Genomic DNA, 27,748 nt, shown 5'->3' with positions numbered 1-27,748 from the left:
CTCATCTGAACTGTTCTCATATAATCACTAGAACGTTAACAGCTCGGGACACACGGCTGAGATTTATATGCAGCTACTGGAGCCCTCGAGGTCAGAGGTCACTGAGGAAGGCTGCAGGTGACCACAGGTGTGTGTGTCTAATCACAGAGGTGTGTTTTAGCTACTAGTAACACTGGGTCAAAGGTGACCGCCACACTACACCAACAGTAAACTACTGGCGGACTTTTCAAATTAATGGACATCTAAAAGAGGGATTACAAATATCATTAATAATAATATACACATGATAATATATTGTAAATAATCCACTGCACCTTAAATATTTTCCTTTTCCTCTGCCACATCATTTCTGTTCATGGCTTGCAGAGCTCGCACTCTCTCTCTCTCTCTTTCTCTCTCTCTCTCTCTCTCTCTCTCTTTCTCTCTCTCTCTCTCTCTCTCTCTCTCTCTCTCTCTCTCTCTCTCTCTCTCTCTCTCTCTCTCTCTCTCTCTCTCTCTCTTTCTTTGATTGTCCATTCAATTTGGGTCGAAAGGAAAAAGTTATAAAATAAGTGTGTGTGATGATTATATGTGGTAGATGCAGTCTTGAAACTGTAGTGGTGCAGGTCAAAGTAAGTTTTAACATGATAACGATTTCATGATATCGTTATCGTGAATTATTTTAGGCAAAATCATCAAACGGCATAAAAAATCTGATATTGTGACAGCCCCAATTGAGGGTATTGTCGGGGAACTTGGTCATTATAATCTCCAAAGTAAAATATGGGCATGAATAAGTGGCAGATTAATAAAAAAATAAATTCAGAAAGTTTTCATTGGGATTACAGAGGAAGACCCCTCTTGCCTTTTACTCTGCAGGTGTGGAGTGAGGCTTAACCACCTTAATTAATGCAGCCTCCGCCGCCTCGGGTAACCTGAAGCTAAGTCCACACACACACACACACACACACACACACACCCTTCTTCCTTGCCTGTCTGTCTGCCTGCCCGCCCGACCACCTGAAGCATTGTGGGGTATTGGAAAGCCGCCCCCATCCTCCCCGTCTCTTGTTCTCCTCAACCCAGGCCCATTAAAAAAACTCAAGCTCCTGGAGGAAACACCCACTTCCTCCACATTCCTGAAGGGTTTTCCATACAGGGAATAGTAAACAAACCTGTGAACAAAGAGCGAGGGGGGGTGGTGCGAGGGAGGGGCGCACGGACAAGTTAATGTTATTTCCCTCATGTAGTAAATCAAACTAAAGTGCGAGGAGGAGGAGGAGGGGGGGGGTCTCTTTTGTGAGTTGGTGAAGGTGTTTACCATCGGCAGCGATGGCGGCAGGAGTAGGATAAGGAACAAAGGCCTGGGCAAAGGCCTGCATCACCATCCTCATCCTCCCACTTACCTTTCCCAGCTGCTTGGCACACACAGCCCCACAAGCACACACTGACTTTCACCGCATGGGCGGAGGAAGGAGTTGGCTGTGGGGAGGAAGGCCTCCTTATCAGCTTTCAGCATGAGAACCTCTGTGTTGTTCACTGACTCGTGTCAAAACCTCGGCCTGAACTTGACGCAGGGGGAGTGCTTTTGTGTGTGTATGTGAAAGGAGGAGAGAATCTGGAGAGACAGGAAGAGAAACAGTCTGTCGTGAACTGACAAGTACAAACAGCCAGGCAGACAGTCAGTCAGCCCGAGCAACAGACAGCTAAATTGAAAGATAGACATTTGGCCCATTCCCAGCGGGACTGTGAGACAGGTATGATGTGGTAACTGATGTCTGAGTGTTTGTGTAAATGTGGAGGAAGGACACTAAGCACCCGTCGGCGACATTTAGCATTTTACATGACAGAGCAGGTGAGTCTTTGAAATTTCCAGTACTGAGAAGTCCCACTGGCACACAGCTGTTGGCTTTTAAGAGTTGATTTGTGGATATTTGGTGCTGGCACACACACACACAGACACACTCAAAACCATTGGCCACACAAACCTCTAGGCTTTATTAAAAAAAAGTCCGCTTCCTTCCTTAAAGGTCACTCCACTCAGTGTTGACAGCTTCTGAGGGCATGTGAATTCGACATCCACCGGGCGTCCAGAAACAACAGAGCCCCCTTCCAAGCCTAGACCTCTGCGCTGTAGAAAATATCTGCTGCGCACACATAACACTGGAGGCCCGTTAAACTGTGTTCCAGTGTCATGGAGGGCCGACGCGGGATGTGTGAATGACTCATCTTCTATCCTGCTATCTAGCAAGGGCCCACTAAATGTGAGTCCTGACCTGCTGCTTGTTCTGACGACGTCCCTTCTGCCTAATCCCTCTGGCAGAGGCCGGCCTGTAGCTGTGGATCCTGCCCCGGCTTGCACACAGGAATGTACTATTGAGAAAGCGCTGCACCGCAAACCCTCCCAGCCATTCCAACCCGTAATCAGATCCAGCCTGTCATCCCCCATCCCGTCTCCAATCTCTCCTCTCTCTCTCTCTCTCTCTCTCTCTCTCTCTCTCTCTCTCTCTCTCTCTCTCTCTCTCTCTCTTTTCTCTTCAAATCCTTCTTTCTCTAAATGACATGCACACACGCAGAAAACAAACACCCACATACAGAGCAGGCACTCAGACACCCACGTGGAATCGCAGACACCAATTTGTAGACATGTAAGCTTGTGCAAACACAGTGCTGAAGTCGCGGAGACTTCCCGCAGCGTCAAGTCATTGTAGCTCTATGGGGGAAGCTCTGGTTATATTTACACTACATATAGAAAACGGAAGAATAAAATGCTACCAAATTTCCATCCAACACTTCAACATTCAGTGGATTTCTGTCCCATTTACTTGTGACTGCGAAAGATAAACTCCATTAAGGCCCGGTAACACCCGATGACACCGGAGAGTGGCCCAAAAGAAGTTCTCATTGCTTAGCAAGTTCATCAGTTGAACTACAATCATCCTCAATGTGACCAAATCCAGTGTTCACCACGAAATGTTCCGGCTTCATTTGTTGACTTGACCGGGCCTTCTGGGAATTTCACATTCATCTCGGTGTGATTGGAGGCCTAATATTTCATGAATGTTTCTGTTTACTTTCTCCACTTATCATTTCCCATTGGTTATCCCCCTGCATGGACTGCTGTTTGTGTACGAGCCTGCTCGTTTAAGATTAATGCTCTCGTTTCTACAGAAAGGCATTCAAATGTTAAGTGAGTCATTGCTCGTTGTGTTTCATAAGAGGCAAATGTTCTAGGTTGCATGTCAATTTATAGTCTTTGTCAGAGTTTCAGATAGTTAATCATCCCAACAATGTCTCTTCCTCGCTCGATCTCTAACCACCAGATCTCCTCCACTCTTTCCACCTGACTGGCTGTGACTGCTGCTGATCCTTCCCTCTTCATCTCCAGGCCTCCTTTCCCTCTCCTCGCTTTTCTGTCTTTTCACCGAGGCGGGAGGGGGAATATTTCTTTAAGCTCCTTTTTCTTTCTTCGTCTCTCAGGAAACTCTGACTGTGGGGATGTTTTGCTGGCTTTCAATGGACTCTTGGATCCTGCGCCTCTCTGAAAAACCGCAGCTTCGATTACACAAAATGAAGCACCACACAACCCTGGGCAACCGAAAGGTGTTTTCAATAATTACTTATTATATGTGTTTGGCGAATCAGAAACATCTGCGGTGAATTTGACTGAAAGAGCCCCAAAACATTCCTAAAATAGGAGTGACGCACGCAGGCTTTGAGACACAAACTGTCTTTCAGACACACGCACACACACTGGAGGGCTACACTGCCCCATTGTCAGTACGGGGCTATTTGTGGGCTGTTTTTTTAGCTGGCCACAGCTGCGGAAATGAATATCAAATGTGGTTCTGCTCCCATAAATCAAAACCGTTTGCCGTGTTCTGACTTTCTTTCCCCCGTTTAAAGTCAATTCGCTGGGGCAGTGTGCATTACACTTGCACCCCACCGCTTAACTCTTTCCTCTGAAACAGTCACAGAGGAGTGTTCAGGATATGGAAGTTGGGGGGGGGGGGGGGGGGTATTCCTATTAAGGCCTGGTACTACTAGCATTTAAAATTACAGCATTTTGTGGCAACATAGATTCACTCCTTCTAAAATTGTGGCTATTGATAGATTTGAACAAGGGGGCAAAGTAAATCCACGCAAATTCTTTTGTGTCAGTTTCAACTTTGGTGAACTTTGACGAGCACATTTGAACCATTGAGTAATCATCAATCAGCTGTGTTCACTGTGCTGACCTTAAGGGAGAGTTGAGCTGTAAAAGTGAAGGGACCCATCGTAATAATTATAATTATAATACATTTCATTAGTGTATCAGCTTTCCCTAACCCTCTGTCGGAGTATGATACTCATAAATCTTTCCTTTTTTTTCCGACAGTTAAGAGACTTTAGTCAATGCAACAAAATATGTGATTATTTTAACTATTAGCTAAATAGCTATCTCGTTAGCAACCAAGTCAATTTGCTAACTTTACACTTGGCTGGCTAGCTTGAAGTGTCTGTTTACCACCTTCAGTAAGTCTTTATTTAGTGAAATGATTGATTAACTTGAGAACAAAATGCTGAATGACAACGTCAAAACTTTAATGTTTGTGGTAGCTTACAGCTACACTAGTTCAGCCATACAAAAACTCCTATCGTGTGTGTGTGTGTGTGTGTGTGTGTGTGTCTGTGTGCAGGTGAAGGAGTGTATCACCGAAAGCGCCGGAGGTCCTGGACTGGGCTTTACCTCTGCTTTTCTGGGATTAGAGGGGATCCAGCGCTGTCCAAATCTTATACTAACCTACCGTCCAGGCCAAACCAACACACACACTCCAGATCAAGCTGTGGGACAATGGACCTGGCCGTCTGTTGGTTCAACAAGTCTGGATGCTTGCTAAAGGGGGATTGGGGAGGCCTGCTCTGATGTCCAAAGGCCCGGGAGGGTAACGAAGGGAGGAGGGGGCGAGGCATTGCCACAGGGGAATGTGTGTGTGACTGTGCGTGCATGTGTGTGTTCAAGTAGGGAAGGGTCACATAAGGCCGTGTATGTGTGAGTGTGTATGTTTGGGACAGTGGAATGTGAGAGGGGAGAGGGGGTACATGCAGCAAGGGACATCCCATTAATACCAGACCTAATCTCCTCCCTGGGTACTGAATATATAAACACATGCATACAGTACACACACACACACACACAGGGAGACTGACAGACAGCCAGACTGAAGGAAGGGGGGGAAGTTGATGTTTCTATTCTGAAAAGAGAGGGATAGAAAGAGGAAATGTTTTCTTCCCATTTGATATAACCAGCACCCACACGTACACTGTCAGAAATGAATGAACAGAAATCAAAAAAATCATTGGCATAACATTTCACTTTGTGTGAGTTTTACCTCTCATTGCACAACTTTGAAACACAAGTTCAAAATGTGTTTTTCGTAGTAAATGTCTAATCCGTCATTGAGCAGTAGTGACACTAAATGTAGCTTTTCTACTACTTTAACTTCATCTAAGCAATATGACATGAGAGGAATTGGAACATTGTATCTATGACTGAATAACAGTCATGATGACATAACATATTCTTCTCACAGCAGCAAAACCTTGAGTATGAAACAGTTCTACGTGCATCATTTTTGATCTTACAATAAAAAGTAAAAACAGATTATGATTTGTTTGTTTATATATTTCATCTATTTGGCTCCACCAAAACAACAACTCATGAACATTTTTCTAAACACTAGGTTGCATATGTGTAAGTCTACACTCTAACCACGCAGCAGTTTCCTTGAATCGTGTACATTTATCTGTATGTTTTCATTTATTGTGCCACGAGTGAAATACGATTCTTTGCTATATATATATTTTTTGTTTACTTATTGTAAATCATATTATATCATGGTCTCTGTACGTTTATATAAAGCATCTGGTTTACTCGGCGCTAGACCAGAAGCTGTGTGTCGCAGCTGTTACCCTCCGGGACTGCAGACAGAGGTCTTTTGTACCAGGTAGAACTTTTGAAAACCCTATTAGCTGATATCAATTCTGGATCTTGCAATAAATTCCATAATTGGCTAACCAGAGGCTCGTTGATATGGTGATTTGAAACAACCCAAAGCTCAAGATATAGGAGCAGCTGATGTTATTGAGCTTCCCTTAAGTCTTCAGGATGGATCCATGAAACTGCTTCAAGACTGTATTCAGTTAGGTATATGCAGTGAAATAAGAAGATAGTTTACCAACTTTAAAAAAACTTAATAAACTAAATTTAGTTTGTTCAACTTTAAGTTAAAGGTCGAGACAATTAAATGTGAAAAAAACTAATTTCAGGTCCTCTTCTGACATAACAAAGTGAGTTCCTCGTCTCTCTACAAATTCATGTATGACAAACTTTAAACATCAAAAAATATTTGTTTTCTGTCTTATTTCAGATCAAATATTCTCTGAATTTCATTGTAATTTGAACGATTGTCACACAACTGCAGTTATTTTTTACAATCAAACTTCTGTACGAATTTTAAATGTACTTCTTTTCATACGAGGCCAAAATAAGAATGATAAGGTAAAAAAATCAAAGGCCTGTTCATATGTCAAACATGTATCGAGCTATGAACTTTTTAATGCAGGTGAGTCAAGATGGTTCAATAAATTACAGATTACACCTTTAAACTCCATCCAGTGAAAATTACTGTTTCACTGCTGTCGGGCTTTATACGTTTCCCCTGAATGCATGTTCTTTGCATGCGGCCCTAATGTGCTTAAGCCCCGAATCTGGACAACATGTGCAAACAAGTGCCTTCTTGCACACACACAAAACACACACGTAGCTGTAACCATCCCCCATCCAGTTTTACATTATTAAGATGGGCAGATTTACCACCGATGTAGAGCCATAATTGGCGGTTTCACCAGGAGTGATAACGCAGCAGTGTCAGTCATACACTCTGTAATTGCACTGGAAATGAGCTGTGTGTGTGTGTGTGTGTGTGTGTGTGTGTGTGTGTGCGTGCGTGCGTGCGTGCGTGCTTACCTATGAGTGACAATCTGTATGACAATCAGCATGACGGTATCTTAGCATGTGCACGTTTGTGTCTCCGACAGTGTGTTCTTCTGCTTATGTGTATACGGTCGTAAATGACAGAGTCCCTGTGATGCCAAGTCCCATTGAAATGTTTGCTGTAGCTCTAGCTCCTCCAAGCTGAGAATGGCAACAATAACAACCCCCTCAGCACTGGAAGGAGTGATGTCAGCCTCTCCCCTGCCTTCACACACACACACACACACACACACACACACACAGTGTGACACCCCCTGGATCGTTCACATCAGACACTGGCACACCATGCCAGACTAACTTAGCCGGTCCTTACAAAACACACACATATGCACAGCTTCTGTCATTTTACTCTCCAACCTTTCCTCGCGCCCACCACTGAATAGTCACATTCATCGCTGTCTGCAGCGAAACATTAAACACTATAAATAAAAAAGCAAGGGCCTGCTGAGTGACACCTGCCCGGCCTTGCCAATGTACACTTAAGCCCACTCCAGCAACAAGTGTTATCATAGTTAGCCTTAAGGAAGGTGTCGTAAAAAAAAAAAAAGAAAAATAGAAATACGTTAGAGTTTTAAAATATAGATGCCCCGGAGGGCAATTTGTGTGTGGCTGGGGGGGGGGGGGGGGGGGGGGGGGGGGGGGGGGGGGGGGGGTGCACTGTAGCTTAATTGGAGGTAGGGCAAGATGGCAGGGCAACAAGTATAACAGTATCTACAGCCAGGTGTGAGTGCATGGACTGCAGGTTATAAACACCAAGCATGGAGTGTCGAAGGTGATAGCCAGTCTCTATATACGGCATAGAAGAGTGGTGCATAGAGAGCCAGTGGAATAATACCAGTGGGAGCACTTCAGTGAGCTGCTGCAGCGGTCCAATGGAAAATAAAGCTGTGCCATGCTAGTGGAGGGGCCAAAGGAGAGGAGAGGAGGTCAGAGAAAGACCAGGATGATGAGGTATCAGAGCTTGCATTGTATAATATTAAACATCAGTTTTTCCAAGAGTGCTACATCACTATTGGGTCCATATGGACAGTGCTGCAACATTCGCTCATTTTCAGTTTTTATTGTGCTCATTTATCAACCTCGAAAGTTAGCCAGTAGCTCTGCACCGCTGCAGACATTTTTAAAACACGCAGCCTAAAACTGTCTCCAATGACTGATGTGATTTTTTTTTTGTGACAGGGCAACTGTGTTTTTGTTTGCGTCTATAATCTTGGAAGCAGGGGACATGCTGGAGAGCGAATCCAGAAATCCTCCATAGACATATTTGCACACCTGGTCTGCACTAAACTTCCTGGAGCACCATTGGATAACTGTTGGGGGGGGGGGATTACTTCAGAGTTTTGGAAATCTTGTCCTCATTTGCCAAAAAATTAAAACATTTTGACTTCCTAATCCTCTTCTTTCTTTTTTTGTGCCACTGATCAGTCCTGTGTTGCCTGAAATCCCACAATACTTGCAATGAGGGGGTTTACTTGGTGTGCAGCAGTACTGTTGTGCATATCAATGAAACATCCGGATTGATGCCAGTTCCCAAAGGTTTACCAGCAAAATATTTCCCTGGGCATCACACAGCCGGCCTGTCTTGTTCCAATTGTGCATCATGCTGCCATCTCTTGCCCAGTTGTATGACACAAACAAATCCACATGATGTAAAAGAAAACATTATTCATCAGACTAAGCCACATTCTTCCATAATTCCATGGTCCAGCTCTCACACACAGGTGCCCTTTAAAGGCAGAGGGCTATAGGTCAGTAGGGGCACTCTGAGTGGTCTACGTGCTCTGTCTGTTCTGACAGCTTCCTGTCATTGCCAGCATTAAGGTTTTCAGATTATTTTTTTTTGGCTGCAGGGATTATACAACACAGGCCCGTCTTCGCTCCCCATATCCATCAGTGAGTCTTGGTCGTCCATTACCCTGTCGCACGTTCACCTGTCGTCGCTCCTTGGACCCCTTTTGTTAGACACTGACCCACAAGCCCTGACGCCCCGCAAGATTTGCAAGAAAACTCAAATTAGCTAAACTTAGCTGTGCCTGTTCGATTACAGCTCAGTAAAGTGCCAGTTGACGTCTTTGAAGTCAAAGACATGTACACATGTGAGTCAAGGCCTGAGTGTTGTGGCCATGACTCAAAACGTTGATGCATTTTGCACCATTTTCTCGATGGCTAACATTATTAATATTGACTGACATTTACTCTGGTTCGATAAACTGTTGAAATATTTTCAATTTACATGTGGTTATTGCGACAGTATTGGACCTAAACAAAGCATGACATGACACGAGAGATGGAGGTCAGAGGTGAGGTGTTGGGGTGAAGTCCGAAGACACACAGCATCAGCGCGGACTCCGATGCGAAGATCACTATCACTTTGTCGACCCTTTTTGACGGACTGGCTTGTGATTTATTCATACACTTCACGACACAGCATTACACTAAACTCTGTGTCATCCGTCAACGCTCAGCTCTCAATGAAAAACACGGGACATAGTGAATTTCTTTTCAACAGATCACTGGTTCTGAGCACTATGCAGCACCTGTAAGTCCACTTGACTCCCAGCCTGTGACCACAGGCTTGGACGGGGGGCTGTAGAGTTTTCCCAGGCTCAGCCAAGGTGAATATAAAGGCAGCTCTGTTCGCTCTCCGCCTGCATCTCCTGCTCCATCTCTTTGAACTGGGCGGTCATGTCAGCAGCTCCCAGCCCCCGGCCACCATACGGCCCTTCATGTGCCCACGGGGAGCGATCGGCTGGCCGCCGACAGATCCACACGGCACTAAGAACTTGTGCATGCACGCACACATAAACCAGCAAACACACACAGATACACACACAAGTGTGCCCTGGCTGCCCAGAGGAGACGCTGATACAGGCATGTGCAGTATTCATTAGACGGGGAGAGGGAGGAGGAGTATGGGCCATTGGCTGTATTTTGCGTTTAACGTGCATTCAGTTACACACACAGGGTCTGAGCCGAGGGGCACCGTTGCAACAATGACCCCCTTAAAACATAAAATGTCGCATAGCTGCAACGTCCCTGCGGCCAGTTGTTCCCCATAAAATAATGGGCAGGTTAAATGCTAGCAGGCTTTTCAATTTAAGGTTAAACGACCCTTATAAATGCTTTGCCGAACTTTTGGTCCTTGTCCAGTAACCAGTCATTTTACAATGTTTGCGAGTTCTACCCAAAGATGGTTTGTTGCATTATTGCCCCACTTCGAGCGAACAAATTACGAGACACTGTATGAGTGTGCGATCTACAACAACAATTAATGAGGTCTTGGCTGTTGTTGCGTATCAATAAACAATCTAGCATGAGCTGTTCTTTTGTACATTCTAGCTAGATACAGTGGCATTTCAGTACTAACCAACGGCCAACTGTCAGAAACACTATAAGAGCCGTTGGCGTAAACAAAAGCAGTCAAGATGTGGCCCAGAGAGCGAAACGGTGAGCTTAAACTCACGAAAAATCTCTGCGAAGCCAAGGGGAACTGTGGGCGGCTTCCTTTCACATCGTTTTCACATGCAAAAGTGTATCCAATATTTGAAGCGTGCACTGATTTCATAAAAATATTGTCGACATATAAGTGCGTAACACTTACACAGACAGGGGTAATTTCCCAGTGTCACACATCAACCTTACATAGGTCTACATTCCCTCTCACACACACACACACACCTTCAGTAATTACACAAGCAAACTAATCAGACGTTGTTCCTCCTTTTCTGGCTGTGGCAACGTGAAGCTGGCAGGTAGAGTAACACAGCCACACTGGCACAGGATCAGAAGCTCAATTCCTCTATCAAAGGTCATCGTTGTGTTATTTATTTCCATTCATATCTGACTCATGCTGCGATTGCTTCACAGTAAGCAAAACACACACACAATGGAAGCCTTATAAATCATTGGATCCATATTAAGTATTTGCAGGACTAACGAAACACACCTGCCTCTAGCCAAAATGAAGATTATGGGGTTTGTCAGAGAGAAAAAAGCTGCATCTGTGTGCGCGTGTGTGCGTGTGCGCTTGTGTGTGTGTGTGTTTGTGTGTGTGTGTGTGTGTGTGTGTGTGTGAGAGTGTTTCAGTCTGTTGTGGCATGAGCAAATGTTTTAAAGAGATTCTTAGATGTTAAACTTGTGTGTGTGTGTGTGTGTGTGTGTGTGTGTGTGTGTGTGTGTGTGTGTGTGTGTGTGTGTGTGTGTGTTTATCTACAAATGAAAACTGTTCATGGGAAAAGACAGAGAAACAGTCAGAGAAACAACTGTGAAAGCAAAACAAATACATATTGGAATTAACAGTGTATAAAACATCTCTCTCTCTGCGATGAGCTTAGGTCAGTCCATCCAAGAATGGTGCTTGGCTCAGACTCTCAGGAAGGACCCTTTTTGGGATTCTGGCCCTCCATCGGGTCACACAATCTTCCTCTTCCAGAGGGCTCTGGGCACACATAAATCAAACACACTCCCAGCACTCTCCCCATTATTTGTGACATCTATCTGGATGGGCAGCCCGAGTTGTAGAGGATGTGGTCGCTCACCAGGCCTGGGCCTGGGCCAGTGAAGAGGGGCGGGGGCTGGAATACAAACAAATCTCTGGCCGGGATGATAATGCTCCCCATGCAGTTTTTATTTTTTCTTCCTTTGACAAATGAAAGCCTTAAACCTTGCTGGGACGATACAAGAAGTTGCAAGGCAAGGAGTGAAGGAGTTTGAAGACCGAGTTCCCTCAAAGTTATGTGCAATAGTTTGCCGTTAAAGATTTAAGTACATGTTTCCTGGATATAAAACAAGAGCATGAATATGTTCTCGTACACCTACACACAAACACTAATTCATACAACATGTTGCACGGCTGACCCAGGAGACTGTGAATGAAGAGCGGTGCTGCAAATCCTTTAAAACCACTGTCATTTCCAGGAAGGTCGTGCGTGCGTGCGTGCGTGTGAATGGAGTGGCAAAGGAGCCAGGCCTTTTGAGGGATGTTTAATTAGGTTAAGGAGGTGCAGCAGGGAAGACAGCCAACTGGCCATACACACCCTTGTCCTCAACACACGCGCGCGCACACACACACACACACACACACGTAGACACTCAATTCTCAAGTGTACCTGGCTCCTCGGGGCTCAGAGCAGTGTTCAGTACACACAAACCTTGGAAAATTGTATAAGTTTCCAGCTGCCACCTGCTGCTGTACTCACTTTTCATTACTCCTGAGTGAGAACACACTGCACAATTCTCAGTAACCAGGAACCTTTCATTTATTTGCCTGCAGAAATTGACAAAGCAAACGTGGAAATGTCGCAAAAAAAGGATTTATTTTGACCTTAACCACACCTGATGTGAGCATGCACTGTATCTCTTTTCTTTGACCGCAGTAGAAGAAAGCACACACGAACCTGGGAACACATCTGTTGCGTGTCCTAGTCAAAAGCCTTGCTTAGAGGCACATCGGCAGAAGCTCTTGACTCGATAAATGATATTCTTGTTATACAACATATACCATTTTCCCATCAAAATTTGAGTATGCCGGTTTTTTTAAACGTGGTTATTACAGCGGGGGAAAATTGCAATTGATTCCTCACACAATGCCAGCAGATGAGTGAGCTGCTAGCTGCCATCAATGTGAAATTGATCCCTCACATTTCATCGTTTGGAAGTTGGAGATGGTGCATATGGCAACCAAGACCATGCATCATGAATTTGTCCCCCAGGTTCAGACTGCTTGGGTGTACAAATTATTATCCTTGTGCAGTTTTCTGCCGTTACCAAGATTCAAAAATAGCTGCAGCTGCGTGTCCACCACCGTCTGGACTGGAGTACGACAGACCCTCTTTTTCAGTAAAACCAAGATAGATGCAGTCAGATTTTTGTTGTTCTCAACTGTTTCTCCCAACTTTTCAGTCACATTAGATATGTGTAACTGTTCTTCGATCAGAGCTCTGTCCAAAAAACACTTGATTACAGCTTAACTTTTGTCCCAGTGCTGGACAGCAATACTGCATCGATGAATCACATCAATTAAAGTATTATTGACAAGGCCCTGTGGCAGTCCCCTTTATCACTGTGCAAGTGTGAGCATAACAGAAACTGATACATGTGCAAGAGTTGTGCAATTTGTCTTATAGTCCTTTAATGAATTTCCTCTGCTGCCCTTTGCTCTGCTTCGCTGTGGAGGCGCTACAAGCAATATGCGATTCGGACCAGTTGCTAAGGATGATGATGATGATGATAATGAGGTGTGAGAGACATCCACAGTTTACCTTGTGAAAGTGGTGGTGAAAAAATGTAAATGACCCATCTGGGAATTTTTCACCAGATGACCCCCAAAATTCGCACAGTTCCCATGAAGAACAGTCCCATAATTGGCTTCCCTGGAACAGAAACATTATCGTATGTCTTCCTCAAATTCAACACACACACACACACACACACACACACACACACACACACTTCCTACAAGGCACACCTCTGACCTCAGAGTTTGCTGGTGTGCCGCCAGGCAAAATGACATCACTTCCTTTGGCAGCTTGACAGACTCTTCATCAGTTATGTTGCCGCGGGCTTGAGAGAAGAGTGGAAGAAATAACAAAAAAACAATACTGATAATAATTATACGTTCACACGTAATGAGCAGAGCCCATGGGCCACGATACATAACAGCTGGGCCTGGGAGTTGTCGGACGGCGAGATAGTGAGTGAAGACTCGGTGTTAACCAAAGACAGATGTGAATTATAACTCGTGACACATAATTGTGCGGTTAGTAACGTGTTGGAGGCAGGTATGGATCTAAATATCGCAATATACCATTGTAAAACGCGAATTGCCGTAAGTTTGACTTTTATGTGTCGAACGTTATTAAAATATCTGTGTTTTTGCTAAACGTTGAGGGGATTGCAACACATGTACCGTTTCTTCCAACAACCGTTTTGGCATAATGTATTCTTGTGGGAAGCAATTATTTTTAACAGGTAAATAAAGGCTTCCCCATAAGCACTGGTGGTTTGCATTCATGACAAGTTTATATTTGATTTACAGTCTTTGTGCGTGCGTGTTTGCGTGTGTGAAGATGGCTGTATACTGAGAAAAGGTGACTAATGCTGCAGGCCAGATCAGGGCAAAGATATTAGCACAGGCCACAACACCTACAGACTCGCAGCCATGGTGCCTTCAGGTTCCATTTATTCTCAGCACTGTCCTTCATCGCACACTGTGTGGTTTCCACTGTGTGGTTTCTGCAAGCTGTGGATTCCCATCATTAAAAAAAAACAAAGCTATTGTTGTACAGCTAAAGACAGGATGACCCACACACAGGCAGACAGAATGTGTCCCAAGTGGAATTTGTTGATTGATTTGAACCTTAAAATATAACCGACACTAAGCCCTGATCTAATGTGACGGCACAGGTTGTTCTGACATAATGGAAACAAAACAAAAAAAATGTGCAGTGTATGTGCACTGGTAGGCCGCCGTCAGTACACCACGCACTGTCATATTACATTTTACGGGAGACACCAATGTCATCAAGACATTGTTTGGATTTGAGGCAAAATGCAACTTGGAAACATTGTCGTCGCATGTAGGAAACTAGTTTTTAGCCTGTTAGGTGAAGGATAAATAGAAACTAAGGCATATACATATATCCATGTAGAATTTAGTAGAATCTTAGTGTCAGGGTTCATTCTAAAACTTTTGCATACAATTGTGTTGATGCAGTTGATACAGTGCTATTATTTTAGCACTATATTGGATTACATTATGTTCAATGCTCACACTTTGGCATATGCAATATTGAGAGACAGTAGACTATGTGCTGGCACACTACATTGACAGGGAGTAAACGATAATATTTTGGTTACGTTGAAAGACAGCCGACACCACGCTGACACTTTAGCACTGGCTATGTTGAGACACAGTAGTTTATGTGGTAATACTTTGGCATGCACTATGTTGAGAGCCCATAATCTCCATGCTAATACTTTTGCCTTCTACACTGACACAAAGAAGACATCGTGTAACACTTTAGTTCATACTACATTCGGCGATCTGAATTTTTTTTTGCATTTTGTATGAGAGTGAGCTCAATGCTGACACATTTATTTATATATATCCTGAGTGAAAAGCTCTATTTTTAATATGCATTAAGCTTTGACACTTCTTCCTCATTTTCTTTATAATGATAACTTTATAATGATAACTGAATGAAGTTCACACTTTACTCAGTGTCACTGCACTGTCACATTTATCCTAACAAGCAGACAGATAAAGTCATCTTGAGAGGAGACGGCCGGTTTACCGCGAACGCTAATTAAGTGAGGGGAGATGAATCGACGACTGGGAGGAGAGGGAGAAAAGACATCACTGGCAGAATGAAAAGACTCCCCCTGCAAATGTTTGTATGAGCAAGTGTGCTACAGGGAGGATAGGGATTGTGATGAAGATGTAAGAAAAGAAAAAAAGGGCAAATGTGTGTTTGCTCGATCAGATTAGACTTTGTAATGTCTTCAGTAGTTTTGGTGAAATTCTGCCATCCCATATGACTAATCTTTCCTTTAATGGATAATCAAGTGATCGCGTGCGCGCGCACACACACACACACACTCACAACTTTGTTTTGCAAAATGGTGATCTCACGCTCACTGCATCTGGCCTTTTCACAATGGAGCAAGTTGAAGTCACTCAGCACAGAATGTTTTCTACATTAGCCCTCGCTGTTCTTTAGCTTGGGACCTTCATGAATATCATCCTTAAGATGGTTAAAAGTGACTGTGTGCATGCTGAATCAAAGTTTTTTTTAATCATATCATATATCTAAGTCTTTCCATCTTTCCATTCACATATGCATAACACCAATCATATCTTCAAAGCTTTCCTTCTACTCCACTCTGGGTATTTCAATGGACAGCGTGGCAAAGTTAAGAAAGACTATACCCTTTTTAACTTTTACTGTATGCAGGAGCAGGAGCAACCAGATAACTCACTCCGCATGGCACGAAATTTTAGCGACAGATAAAAATCTATTCAAAGATCCATATGTGCAGGTCATATAGCGTCAGCTTGTGTGAAAAGTGCAGAGACATAACACACAGAGACGCACAGAATACATACATAGAGAGCAGATGTGGGAAGAGCAAAACTGGACAAACTGTTTTCATTCAAACAGGAGACACAGCCAGTCATATTCAAGCATCAAAAAAAAAAAAAAAAAAAAAACTACCAGGACGTTCAAACAGCGGGCAACACTGATCCCTAGCGGCAGAAAGACAAACTGTCACGTCAAGTCAAGGATAATTAATTTAACACAATTGACACGTTTCACCCACACTGACTTGAGAGTCATGATCCAATCACTTGCATGGTTATTCATTTTTTAATTCCTCCAGGAGCTTCAAACCATGTTGTGCTAATTAAGAGGGGGAATTCATCCATAGACTATACTTTTATTGGAATAATCAATCAAATGGAGGAAATTCTGTTTAGAAAATTGATGGTAGAAAAAAATAGCGGGTTTGGACATATTGAAATCGATCCAAAAATCAAATCTGAACGTGTTTAACTTCAAGTATTGATTTCTTTAAAGATGGCTATTGGGCACGATGTGAGATTTTATATCAATTTGTGAAAGCAGATCAAATCTAACATCAACCCCATGGGATCTGATATCCATTAGACATTTGATACCCAATCAAACTATTAGTAAATCTTCACTACACGATGAAAATATGAAGTCAGAATATCCTGAAAGTGACTGTAAATCCATGAGTCATTTGTTGGGGTCTTCTTTTTTTTTTACCAGTTCAGTTCATTGGAACTTTGCAGTGATGGGGAGATGCTGCCCCCTATTGACGGTCGAGCCAAATTACTACTTCAGAGATTGTGCTGAAAATAATAGTATATTGCACGTCTTGTTAATATATTTATGATGGTTTTGTTCTCAGATTTGACACTAAATATAAACAACGGATGGTTTGTGTATTTTATGTAAAAAAAATAATTGTGTTTTGACAATGGAAATACCGATGTATTCCTTTGCCTCTGGGTGTGTTTAAAATGTCTACATACTGACTTGTGATGAGTGAATAATTGTGACATATCTCGATCCACTTTTATGACATTCGATATGTCTTCAATCGGATCAATATATTAATCCCACAGATGTATGATCTATTTGTAAGGGGCCTTGTGAGCTGTATTGCTAACTCATTCTCGTTGAGGGTGGATTCGGTCGTAATGAGACAGCGTGAGGAATTCTCTGCGACCAGAATTTGTTGCGGGACATGTAACTTCAAAAAAGAAAGTCAACTCGCGCAAAACGGGTTGTTGTCAAAACACTGCTCCAGGTGAGGCTCGAACTCACAACCTCGGCATTGCTCTGCATCGTACTGTCATATAAGTACCGCGCGCTAACCGATTGCGCCACTGGAGCTCACTGTGCAGTTGCCGCAGCGGGGTTTATAACCGTGTGACCAAACGACAATAATAGTGGCGATTATGACCTTTTCTTTCTTCTTTTTTTCATTGGTAAACGCTGTTTTGTTTCAGGGCGAAGTTCGACAACACGATGCTGGACTTGTGTTTTCAGTAAACGTCCACGCAGCGATACCGTTGCGCAACAACGCGATGCGTGATAGACGCGCAGCGCCTGGACACTCCTCTTTGTATACAGTACATGGGACAGACTCAAATATCCGATTCGTAACCGAACAATATGACTGACATATGTTTCTAGAGTATCATCCTCATTGGAGGTCTCATTTGGGTACAATGTGAACCGTTAAATATAATGTTTGTCCATCAAAGACGACTGTGCAGTCATTATAGGAACATGGGACATTAAGGACGTCATACAAATACCATGACAAAAACTCTTACTGAAATCCAGTTCATAACCTAACCTAAATAGATACAAGAAAATAATATTTGACCAATACAGAATGGAGGAAACCTAAATATAATATTTTTGCAATTTAGTTAGTGTATTATTGTACAGTATGCTTTTGTATGACCTGCATATATACATGCAGCATATATACATATATTTGTTGTTGGGGTTTTTTGCAATAATATGATATTGTAAAGTTGGGGCAGGACTATATAAAATCTATGCTTCTCCCCGCTCCTTCTTGAACGCATCCTTGTTTTGAGTGATTTATCTGTTTGTGTTTTGTTTCTGTATTTTTATCAGATTTTTTGTTTTTGTTGATGGTTCGAGATGAATAAGAAAATATAAATAAAAAAACTGTATGTCTGTTGCTACCACAACATCCACTTGGCTGAGGCAGTGGCATTTAATTAGCCACTGAATATTATTTATGGAAGATAAATCATTCAATGCACTTTTGTGGTTCTTCTCTATCTATCTATCTATCTATCTATCTAACCAACTGGAGGTGACAATGGCTTAAGTATCATTACTGATCTTCAGTGATCTCCATTTCACATAAACCCATAAAAACACATTCTCATCCAATCTCATCTCGTCTGATCACTTTATCCTGTCACTGTCCTATCTTAAATTGTCCATTATCCAAACCCATGTCATATCATGTCATGCCCTCATCTCATGTTGATTAATCTCCCCTGAGGATCATTTCGACCCATTACAACTCAATTATATCTAACCGGTCTCATCTCTCTTCATTTCACCTCGTATCTCATTGTATATTATCTCATCTCACCTAATCCCATATACCTACCATTCACTGATTCATGTAGTATTAAGTACACTACTCATCTTCTCCAATAATTTACTGAAGCTTCTCATTTTGCCCAATTGCATCTACAGTAATCTCACTTCACTGAATCTCATATGTTATTGCATCTTAAATTGAGTCACATCCATACACAAAATAATACCAATTTCACTTCATGTCATCTTCTTCTTCCTCAATTAACTGAAATTAAAGTTGGATGCAGTTCATCACATTAGCCTGACTGACAGTGGCTGACTTTGCAGAGAGCAACAGGTGAAGCTGCTCTTGGTTTTCTCAGAGAGAAAGAGTTATAATTTCCCTAAACAAACTTTGATTGGTAACTGCCCATTACACAACATTACAATAGACACACAGTCAGCCCTGTTGCCCACTGAGGGAAGAGGCTGACCTTTGTCAGCTCGATAACTTTATGGTCAATGACTCCCACACAGCAGCGTAGTCCCCCTTCGCTGCTCCAAAGGTGTGTTTGCTAGAACCACTGGACTCTGATCTAGAGGTCCACCATCCCTCAACTGTTTTATTAGAGTGCACAAACGGCAAACACGCGGAACCCAGCAGTGGCACAATGTCAAAAACTTTATGGTTGCACTGCATGCTGCACATTAATGAAACTCAGAGTCCATATTTATACAGTATGTGTTTAAAGCTCTCTGAACATGTCCAAGTACACTAATTATTTCTGTAATTAGATATGGAGAAAAATACTTTAATGCATTTCCTACAATTTTACAGTTTACTTTACAGTGACAATGCCAACATGTTGATGTTTAGCAGGTGTAATATCAACCATATTCCCATCTTAGTTGATGTGTTCGCAGTTGTGCATGTTAATGTTGTTAGTTTTACAGATATTTGGTCATAAACCAAAGTATTGGAAAAACTGAGCCTATGACTAGTGCTTGGGAAGAAGCATATGATTTCCAATGTGCACCCAGAGTCTTAAAATCGTACTTCCATTAATTGTTGTGCAAAATCTCCATCAAGTAGTTTGGTCTGGAGCGAACGACAGGCAGATATTGCAATCCATTGAACCATATCGTTAGCCTGGCTAAAATAGACCTGTATGTGAGTCGATTCTACTATAAATATGTACATATTTTACAGCAGCTTCACTGACACACCCAGTTATTCCGTGTCCCTGATAAACCCCCAGTTGGCCCACAACATGAAACATAGAGCATTAAATGGAGCTGCAGATGCCGCCAACTAAGTCTGCACTTTTTTGCACACTTACCCTATGCAGTAAATATAATATTCAAGCTGGCACAGTGGGATCAATACTAGTAGTGGTAGTGCAAGCCAACACACATACAATTTTTTTTTCTCAGGTGGTGAAGGTTTGCTCCTTCCTCTCCCTGAGTTCACAACTTTAGCCTGTGACAGAGACATCACTGTCTCACTGATAACATGGAGCAGCTTAATGTTTGCACACTACACACACACACACACACACACAACACACACACACACAGGGAAGCAAAGGATTACAAAGGCACAGAGACCCACATGCTGCCCTGGGATGGAGACGAGACAACTGAAGAAAAGGAGAACACAAGGTACATGTAGCTATGACCAAGGTGAGAATTATTACTATTTTCTGCTATTTAATATTATTCATATATGACGTTTTCAGGTTTAATGGGGTTTTTTTTGTTAACTGCATCCTTATCTCAGTTGTTGATTGGATTCAAGCTATTGTTGATCATTTTGTTGATTGTATTGTACTTTGAGGAGAGATAAACTGACGATGACAGTCTCCGATAGACTTTAAAAATAAAATGGTACATATTTTAGTACCGGGTCAAAACCTGGTGAAGATTTTCTGAGCCTTCAACTGAGCTAAGCTGGGCTATTAGCCTGTTAATCCTCATTAACAGGCTAATAGTACACATGCACGTACACTATGTCTTACACCATGCTCTGTGTCCTGTGGAGAAGGGACGAAACAGGAGAGTATTTACACTGAGTAGATTATATATATATATATATATTTTCTGTGTACAGTAGTAAAAGCAGAAAAACAGCCCTGTAGTATTAATAATGGTCAAAGAAAACACACTTTCCATTTTTTTAAATTGTCCCTCAATTTTGTGTAGCTCAAATTTATATGGACAAAAATTCACTGACTGCAGCGCCCCCTGCTGTCACTGAACAAGTTTTGCATTTCTTCTTGGAGTCCGTAATGCTAAGTAAATGTTTTAACTTGAGGAATAGTTCAAAAATTTGGGGATGTACACTTCCCTTCCTTGCTTTGTGTTATGTTAAGTAACTGGAGCCAGCAGGCTAGCTCGCATAGTGTTGAATTATCAGCTCTTCTAATGATCTGGGTGGAAATCTGGGAAACAACAACACACAGGGTTTTATTGTGGTATTAGGAAATGTAAACTAGAGTTCAATGTTTGGCTTTTTTTTCCCTGTTGATTGGGTTTCCCTCTCTAAATTATAGTGAATTTATACTAAAGCTAATTAAAATATAGTATATTTTTTTGTTTTGGGAAGGTACATAAAACTCTCTAAGAGGGCCAAAGATGTACATTCATTTCAGTTTCTGTGTGACAGGGAGCTGTGCTGAAAATGAAGCCCCGGCAGAACAACCTGGCGGCAGCTCCAGTCGTCCTCTCTCTGCTCTGGTTCGTCTCTATGTGTATGCACTGCACGGCTGCCTGTGTGAGGTGGCCTTCACTGCTGTGTGCGACTGGTGCAGCACGCAAGACAGGAGGCTGGCAGGTCACACCAGCCTGTGGGCGCTGCCCATGTACGCCACCGCAATCTACCTGATGGAGGGCCTGAGATCGTGGCTGCTGGCTCAGCATCAGCCACTGCCTGTGCGCCTGACGGCCTACACCCTCTTCATCTACTTTTGGGAGATGAGCTGGGGGGCAGGCCTGAGGCTCCTGAGGGCCTGTCCCTGGGACTACTCGGGTTATAGGTACAATCTGGGAGGACTGGTGACCCTGGAGTACGCACTACCCTGGGCTGTGGCAGCATTCATAGCAGAGCAGCATGTGATCAGGAACACCCTGAGGATAAGACTGCACTAGTGAAGTGATGTCAGTCTGGAGTTATCTCATATGTCCCAAATGAGTTTTGGACATTTGGGGAAAATAAGCCCATTTTCTTTCTTGCCAGGAGTTGGTTGTGAAGACTGGAAGCACTCTCATATCTGTTTCAATAAAAAACTGACAAATCATGAAAATGTGGTATAGAAAACAGGCCTTTTTTAGGGATCAAGGAATTTGTTAATGGCAGGTTTCCTGCACCACTGGAAGTAAATGAAGACTTGAAAGTTAATGCTAACAATTCCTACAGGTGTTAATGACTTACAAACCCTCTGTCTGTACAAAGGAAGTGTTATTATTATCTCTGATGTTTTACTAGCACAATACTGTACTGCAGGTACAGTAGTCTCTAGTACAGTTAGAATAGTGAGGCAAGTAACAAAGGAAGACAGACTGGTTGGTCAGAGGTTCATCCTACAGCAACATAATGACACAAAACATCAGACGAAAAGAACCAGAACCTTTTTTGGATGAAGAGCAGCAACTTTAAATCTCATGGAGCAGGTTTGGGATGAAGTGGACAAGAGGTGAAAGAAAACAAACTACAAGTGCAACACATTAGTGAGAACTTCTGCACCAGTGTTGGGACCAACTTTCCAATGTTTGACTAGCCTCATAAAAAAATGCAACAAGTGTGTATGGCTATTGAAGAAATCCATGATCATTTTTCTTTTTTTAAAATCTCCAACTGTTTATTTGTTCTGTGCTTTACTACATTGAGATATTAAACTACATACATTTCTCTAACTAAAACAGCGGTGTTTTAAAACCTTTGACCAGCAGCATTTGAAACTACAATGCAATTGACAGTTTCTGCTTCAACAACTTTTCGGGAATTATCACTCATTGAAGGTTGACTTTCATTAACACGTAACGGAGCTTATTACATATGAGTGCATGGTGCACTCCTACATGAAGTATAAAGTGTATTTATTGTGTGTTTGTGAATTGGCAGGCCATGGTCATGGTCTCTTCCGCTCAGGGTTTTGAACGACGAACAGGGCAACAGTTGCCTCATCTCTCTGCCACCGGTACCTGGAGAAGAAGCCAGTGAAGGATTTTTTATAGGTGCACATATTTTAAAATCTCGATAGCAATATCTCAAGTAATGATTGCTAAGTCAGCCCCATTCAAACTACATCAAAGTGGAAATTGTAGTGCTTTTGTATCTAGTAATGTGGACCCTAGGTTTGTCATTAATTGTTAATATTTACTCACTGGCTCTGTTCAGGAATAAGTAAACTGTCTCCTGCAGAAAGAGTGAACTCTTCCTCATTCATAGTGACTCTGGAGGATCCCTCCTGTGAGACAGAGAGAGAGAGAGAAAGAGAGTGACAAAAGAAGAAAATGACGAGGTAAAGATGGACAAAATGATTAACAGAGGCTCAGACACAGATACGTCACACTTTAGGGGCAGCGGCATCTAAGCACCACTGACAGACTGTTGGGACGGCAAAGTGAAGCTACAGAAGCAACACTTTTATGAAACATACCAGCTGCCAAATCCACACATCACTCTGAGGCACTGTTGTCTCTGACAGGCCAGGTCCAAACACCATCGCCTGTTGGGTTCATTTAAAAAAAGAGTGTTATAGCATCTTTTCTATCTTCAAAACAGTGTTAAGAGCACTAATATTCTTTTAGATGTAGAGTAATTATGTTACAGCATATTTCACAGTGATCCTGTATGCAACGGGACTACAGCAATGTAATGAAAGGTTCAAGAAATCTCTCAAAACAAAGATTGAATGGGGATATTTAAGAACATATATCGCTAAAATATATGGATTACGTTTTTCTTCCATGGCGATTCCGCCTCACAGCCTGCGCCCTTTGGGCCAAGTGCTGTCCCTTGAAGTACATTAAATACTTTAACCCTTTGCTCATGGCAAAAAATAGGTAAATTTGACCCGACAGAAAATCTGGCGCTGTATCTGGAACTGCTATGTTATTGCTGTTAAATAGGAGAACCCTGGCCATCTGTTACATTCAATCCCAATATCACTACAATAAAAAACTGACCACCCTTCATTTAAACTGACATAAAAGAGGGGTGCCCAGGTTTTTACAGGTTTGTCTTTGACTGAAAAGTTCCACACTCTAGGAATATAATAGTATATCTACTTTGTTGTATGTTTTGGAATAAGGACAAAAAGTCCATACTTGGATCTACACCACTGAAAACACTACCTAAAAACAGTCAAGCACGAGCTTTGCCTGAATAAAATGAACATTGAAGTTCAAGACACTTCTCCAAGTACCTCTGTCTCAAACTGAGCTCCGAACATGTCGATGGGCCTGCCACTCGCCAGCGATGGCCTCTGTTTGTCCAGCCAGTCTTTGAAGCAGAAGGGCGACATCACGTTCAAAGTGTTCATCTGGAATGGAGGCTGTCTGAAGACTTCGTCTGTTCATCAAACAACAACAATGACACAATTCACAGGGATCTGACTTGATAAAATTCTATTGGGAATCACAAGAAATTTCAGTACAACTCACTCGGATCCGGTTCCCCTGTTTTGTACTGCTTTGATGCCAAGAACCTGCCAATACAAAATTAACAACAACAACTGTAGTCAAGCACATACAGTGATTTAATGGAGACGGTTTTTAAGTGTATATTGGACAATGGAGGATGGAAGACGTCTTTACTCTTTGATTATTGGCACCAGTTGAGTTCCAAGATTCTCACAGTAAAACCATTTCTCAAACAGGATATTAGCTGTGTTGTCCACATAGTACCTGAAAGCAGCAACACACAGTAATTTTAATGCACCTTTGAACCACTTAGAAAACTTGCAAGAGAAGAGAAGAGACAGTAGTGAACCTCAGGCAGTCAGTCTCCGTCAGCAGTCGTCTCCTCTCCACCACCAGTCCCACAGTGTTGGCCTGTCTCTGTGGGGAGTGGGGTATCCGAGCTGGCAGCAGGAACATCTAACAGAGGGGGAAATTAAATGACAATGTGTGACATAGTTCATTAGACAAATTTCTGTATTTTACTGGATCATTGAACATGTGACCAGTTTATTTTGATTAACGGAAAAACCTTAATGTTTTAAAGGAGCAGTGGCTGCAGGGGTTTGTACTGTTTTACAGTTGGACTCCATTTAAAGTAATGTTATACTTTACTTACAATGCAGAATATTAGCCAATGAAGACTAAAAGTATTTTTTTATTAAAAAAACCACAAGCACTCACCTCTCCCTCTCTGATGTGCACATCCTTGTGTTTGCCGTTTTCAATCACCTTCAGACACATGTCTCCCTTCAGCTGGTAGAATAACTATTTGAAACAGTGAGAGGAGGACAAAAGAAGAATTAAAGGGGAACTGCGCGGACTTTATACATCAGTGTGTTTATAGGGGTTGGGGAAGACTAGACGCATCTCTGTCCAAGGCTACATCAGTTGTTATAACACACAGTAATGTCTGACATAACTGTTGGTGGTAGAGTTGCATTGTGGGTAAAGCAGGCACCAGGTTTTGACAAGAAAGAAGAATGTGTTGAATAAAAAAGATTGATGTTTCTTGTTCTGTTGAATCAATGCTTTTGTTTTGGGTGGTTGTACAATGCTATTTTGGTAAATTTCAACATTTATGATTAAATAGATATTTAAGAGAGTGCAGAAAATTACCAGAAATCTAAAATGTTATTCAAGTTTTACCTCTTTAGGTCAGTGCATTTTGTATATTCCATGTGCTGCCACATGACGATCTATTATACTTTGAGACTGTTCAAAGTCTGACACAGCAGGACCCCAAAAAAAGAAAGTAGCAGCAGCAGCCAGGCGAAGTGATTTGACTAATTGTTTCTCTCGGTTTAGCGAAGTGTACATCAGTGGTGGTATTAAGATTTTACACAGAATAAATCAGTGCTATCATCTTACCTCCTCCCCTTCCTCGATATGATAATCCTTCCTGGTGTTTGGACCTCCGACAAACATGACATTCAACTGGAGAAAATGCCTGAGGATTCAAAGACAATAATGCACTCACGTGTCCTCAAATAGACAATAGGAATTTGCTGATGATTTGTCAGTGCACCTTGAGGAGAATTTCAGTAATTTCACACACATGTAACAATGTGGCTGACATGAAAAATGTAAAACTTATTACTCACATGAGCTTGTTGCACACTGGTGGCAGGAAAGCATTTTGGTTCTCTGCAACCCAGTTTTCCACATTCACAAGAAGAGGATTGTTACTCATTTTTATAAAACTAATTGGGCTATCTGCTGTAGTTTAACAAGACTGGTCTGATAGTCTGACTAGTTCAAACAATGTGACTGACACTGAAAGTCTAAAAAGCAGAATAGGGTAAAGACAGTGTATAGGGCAAGCCGGGAGGAGCTGTTAGCTAGACAGGCCAAAGGTTGTTTGTACTGTATTAACATATAACTAGGGTTGACCGGCTGTGACTCTCCATTCCATTCCATTGAATCCATTGCAAATCAAGCCAGCAAAAGGCAGACATTGTGCAAACGCAGTAGATCTCTACTGGAAAGTCAGTGCATAATTTGACTGACACATCCCTGTGCGACAAGAACAGCATACTGATATAAGGGATCCAACACTGGATGAAATAAACACAGAAAAAATGACACATTTAAATATTAAAAGAACCAAAAACAAATAATGTAATACCGTGGAAACTGATCAGAGCCATGAATCCTGTATCTATATTCAGAAAGGCAAACACAGGCGGATGTTATTTATTTGAAGTTTTTATTTATTTATTGTTTTTTAAAGATGCACGGGTTGCATGGGTTGAGGTGGAGGGGATAGGGGGGAAGGGGCTAGTGGGCAGTGGGTGAGGGAAGAAGGTGGAAAGGGGTGAAGGTTTTAGTGTCCTCATGCACACTTTGCTTCTTGTCTTCACTGCTCTCATGATGTGTTGTAGTTTGAATGAGCAGCATCTATAAAGACAAGAACAGTATTATAGTTTCACCATCCCAACCATTCATAAACAAGCCTGCTGTTATTCTGTGGTAAAATGATCAGTTGAGGCATCTTACCTTGATCAGGAGGCCGATATTCTTCAGGTCGCTTTCAGCCTTGGCCAGCAGGGCGAGACCATCTGAATTCCCCGGGGTAGTGAACCTTTTCTTGGTCTCTCTCTCAAGTTGATGTTTCACCATTTTTAGCTCATCTTTCAACCTCTTTATCTCCTCTTTGAGGGATTTGATCTCCTCTTCACATGCCTGAATAGAAAAACATACATGTATCGTGGCTATTACCCCAGTTCCACTTTAACACAAACTGCACAAATAAGTGGTTAATCTACTTTAGTCTGACAGGACTACTTGAAACACTCAACAAAAAAAGAAACATGTAACCACAGCCAGCAACTCAAATCCTTTTGAGACCACAGTGAAATTAAAGAAATGGGCTCATATTTTATGTTTCTAATCTTTCCTCATTACCCCCAAATCTATTTGGTGTGAATGCTGGAAGCATTCTACTAGTTCAGTAAAAGCTTTCTACTATAAACTTAATTATTAAGTCTCATTCATACAGTCCAAAACAATGTTGGACTGCTTCACTCCAAAAAGTTTGTACCAGAAAATCGAATCTCTTTCCTCTGCCATGTTTGGAAAGTTGGAAAAATTCTCCCACACCTTCAGCTGCAGCTGATCCCTGACTTGATGGGTGTCCTCCTTTTGGAGCGGATTGGGCTGGTCCCCAATTTTGTCTAGCACGCCGTACGATTCTGCCATGTTGAGTTCCCTCAAGAAATTGTGCTTGTCTTTCCGGGTGGGGGTCTCCGTCTGGTTTTGTATTTTCTGTCCGCTATAATTCTAATGGGATTCTTGGAGAATTCACCACCAGTACCATGCGATGATGAGATCACAGGCGTTGCGTGTGCCTTTGATTATTGCATCAATGGGGATGACATCACATTCGCATCATGATGGAATCAGAATTTTTTCATTTTACTGCACATAACTCTCTCACTCACACACA

At 42.3% G+C, this 27,748-nt stretch overlaps 2 protein-coding genes and 1 non-coding gene across 4 annotated transcripts; 1 reads left to right on the top strand and 2 right to left on the bottom strand.

Moving 5' to 3' along the window:
* Positions 1 to 17,345: 17,345 nt before the first annotated feature.
* Positions 17,346 to 17,439, bottom strand: trnai-uau. Its single transcript has 2 exons — positions 17,402 to 17,439; positions 17,346 to 17,381 (listed from the first exon to the last, which is right to left on the bottom strand). It is a non-coding gene; the product is annotated as a tRNA-Ile (tRNA).
* A 2,597-nt stretch (positions 17,440 to 20,036) lies between these two features.
* Positions 20,037 to 21,901, top strand: LOC118283676 (transmembrane protein 229B). Of its 2 annotated transcripts, none has more exons than XM_035605970.2 (2): positions 20,037 to 20,283; positions 21,287 to 21,901. In XM_035605970.2, exons 1-2 carry the CDS (start codon positions 20,148 to 20,150, stop codon positions 21,766 to 21,768), a joined length of 618 nt encoding a protein of 205 aa, XP_035461863.2. In that variant the 5' UTR covers positions 20,037 to 20,147; the 3' UTR covers positions 21,769 to 21,901. The 2 variants fall into 2 exon arrangements, with proteins under 2 accessions (XP_035461863.2, XP_035461862.2); XM_035605969.2 differs by having other exon boundaries at positions 20,041 to 20,304.
* Positions 21,902 to 22,456: 555 nt separating this feature from the next.
* Positions 22,457 to 26,128, bottom strand: haao (3-hydroxyanthranilate 3,4-dioxygenase). The gene is made up of 10 exons (XM_035605967.2): positions 25,905 to 26,128; positions 25,672 to 25,750; positions 24,985 to 25,068; positions 24,614 to 24,720; positions 24,439 to 24,528; positions 24,286 to 24,329; positions 24,048 to 24,193; positions 23,280 to 23,348; positions 23,005 to 23,087; positions 22,457 to 22,821 (listed from the first exon to the last, which is right to left on the bottom strand). The coding sequence occupies exons 1-10, from the start codon at positions 25,991 to 25,993 to the stop codon at positions 22,749 to 22,751; spliced, it is 864 nt and encodes a 287-aa protein (XP_035461860.1). The 5' UTR covers positions 25,994 to 26,128; the 3' UTR covers positions 22,457 to 22,748.
* Between the last annotated feature and the right edge of the window lie 1,620 nt (positions 26,129 to 27,748).

This window comes from Scophthalmus maximus, chromosome 10 (genome assembly GCF_022379125.1).
Source record: "Scophthalmus maximus strain ysfricsl-2021 chromosome 10, ASM2237912v1, whole genome shotgun sequence".
In the NCBI taxonomy this organism is placed as follows: Eukaryota; Metazoa; Chordata; class Actinopteri; order Pleuronectiformes; family Scophthalmidae; genus Scophthalmus; species Scophthalmus maximus.
This window is presented reverse-complemented; position numbering and strand designations above follow the sequence as displayed.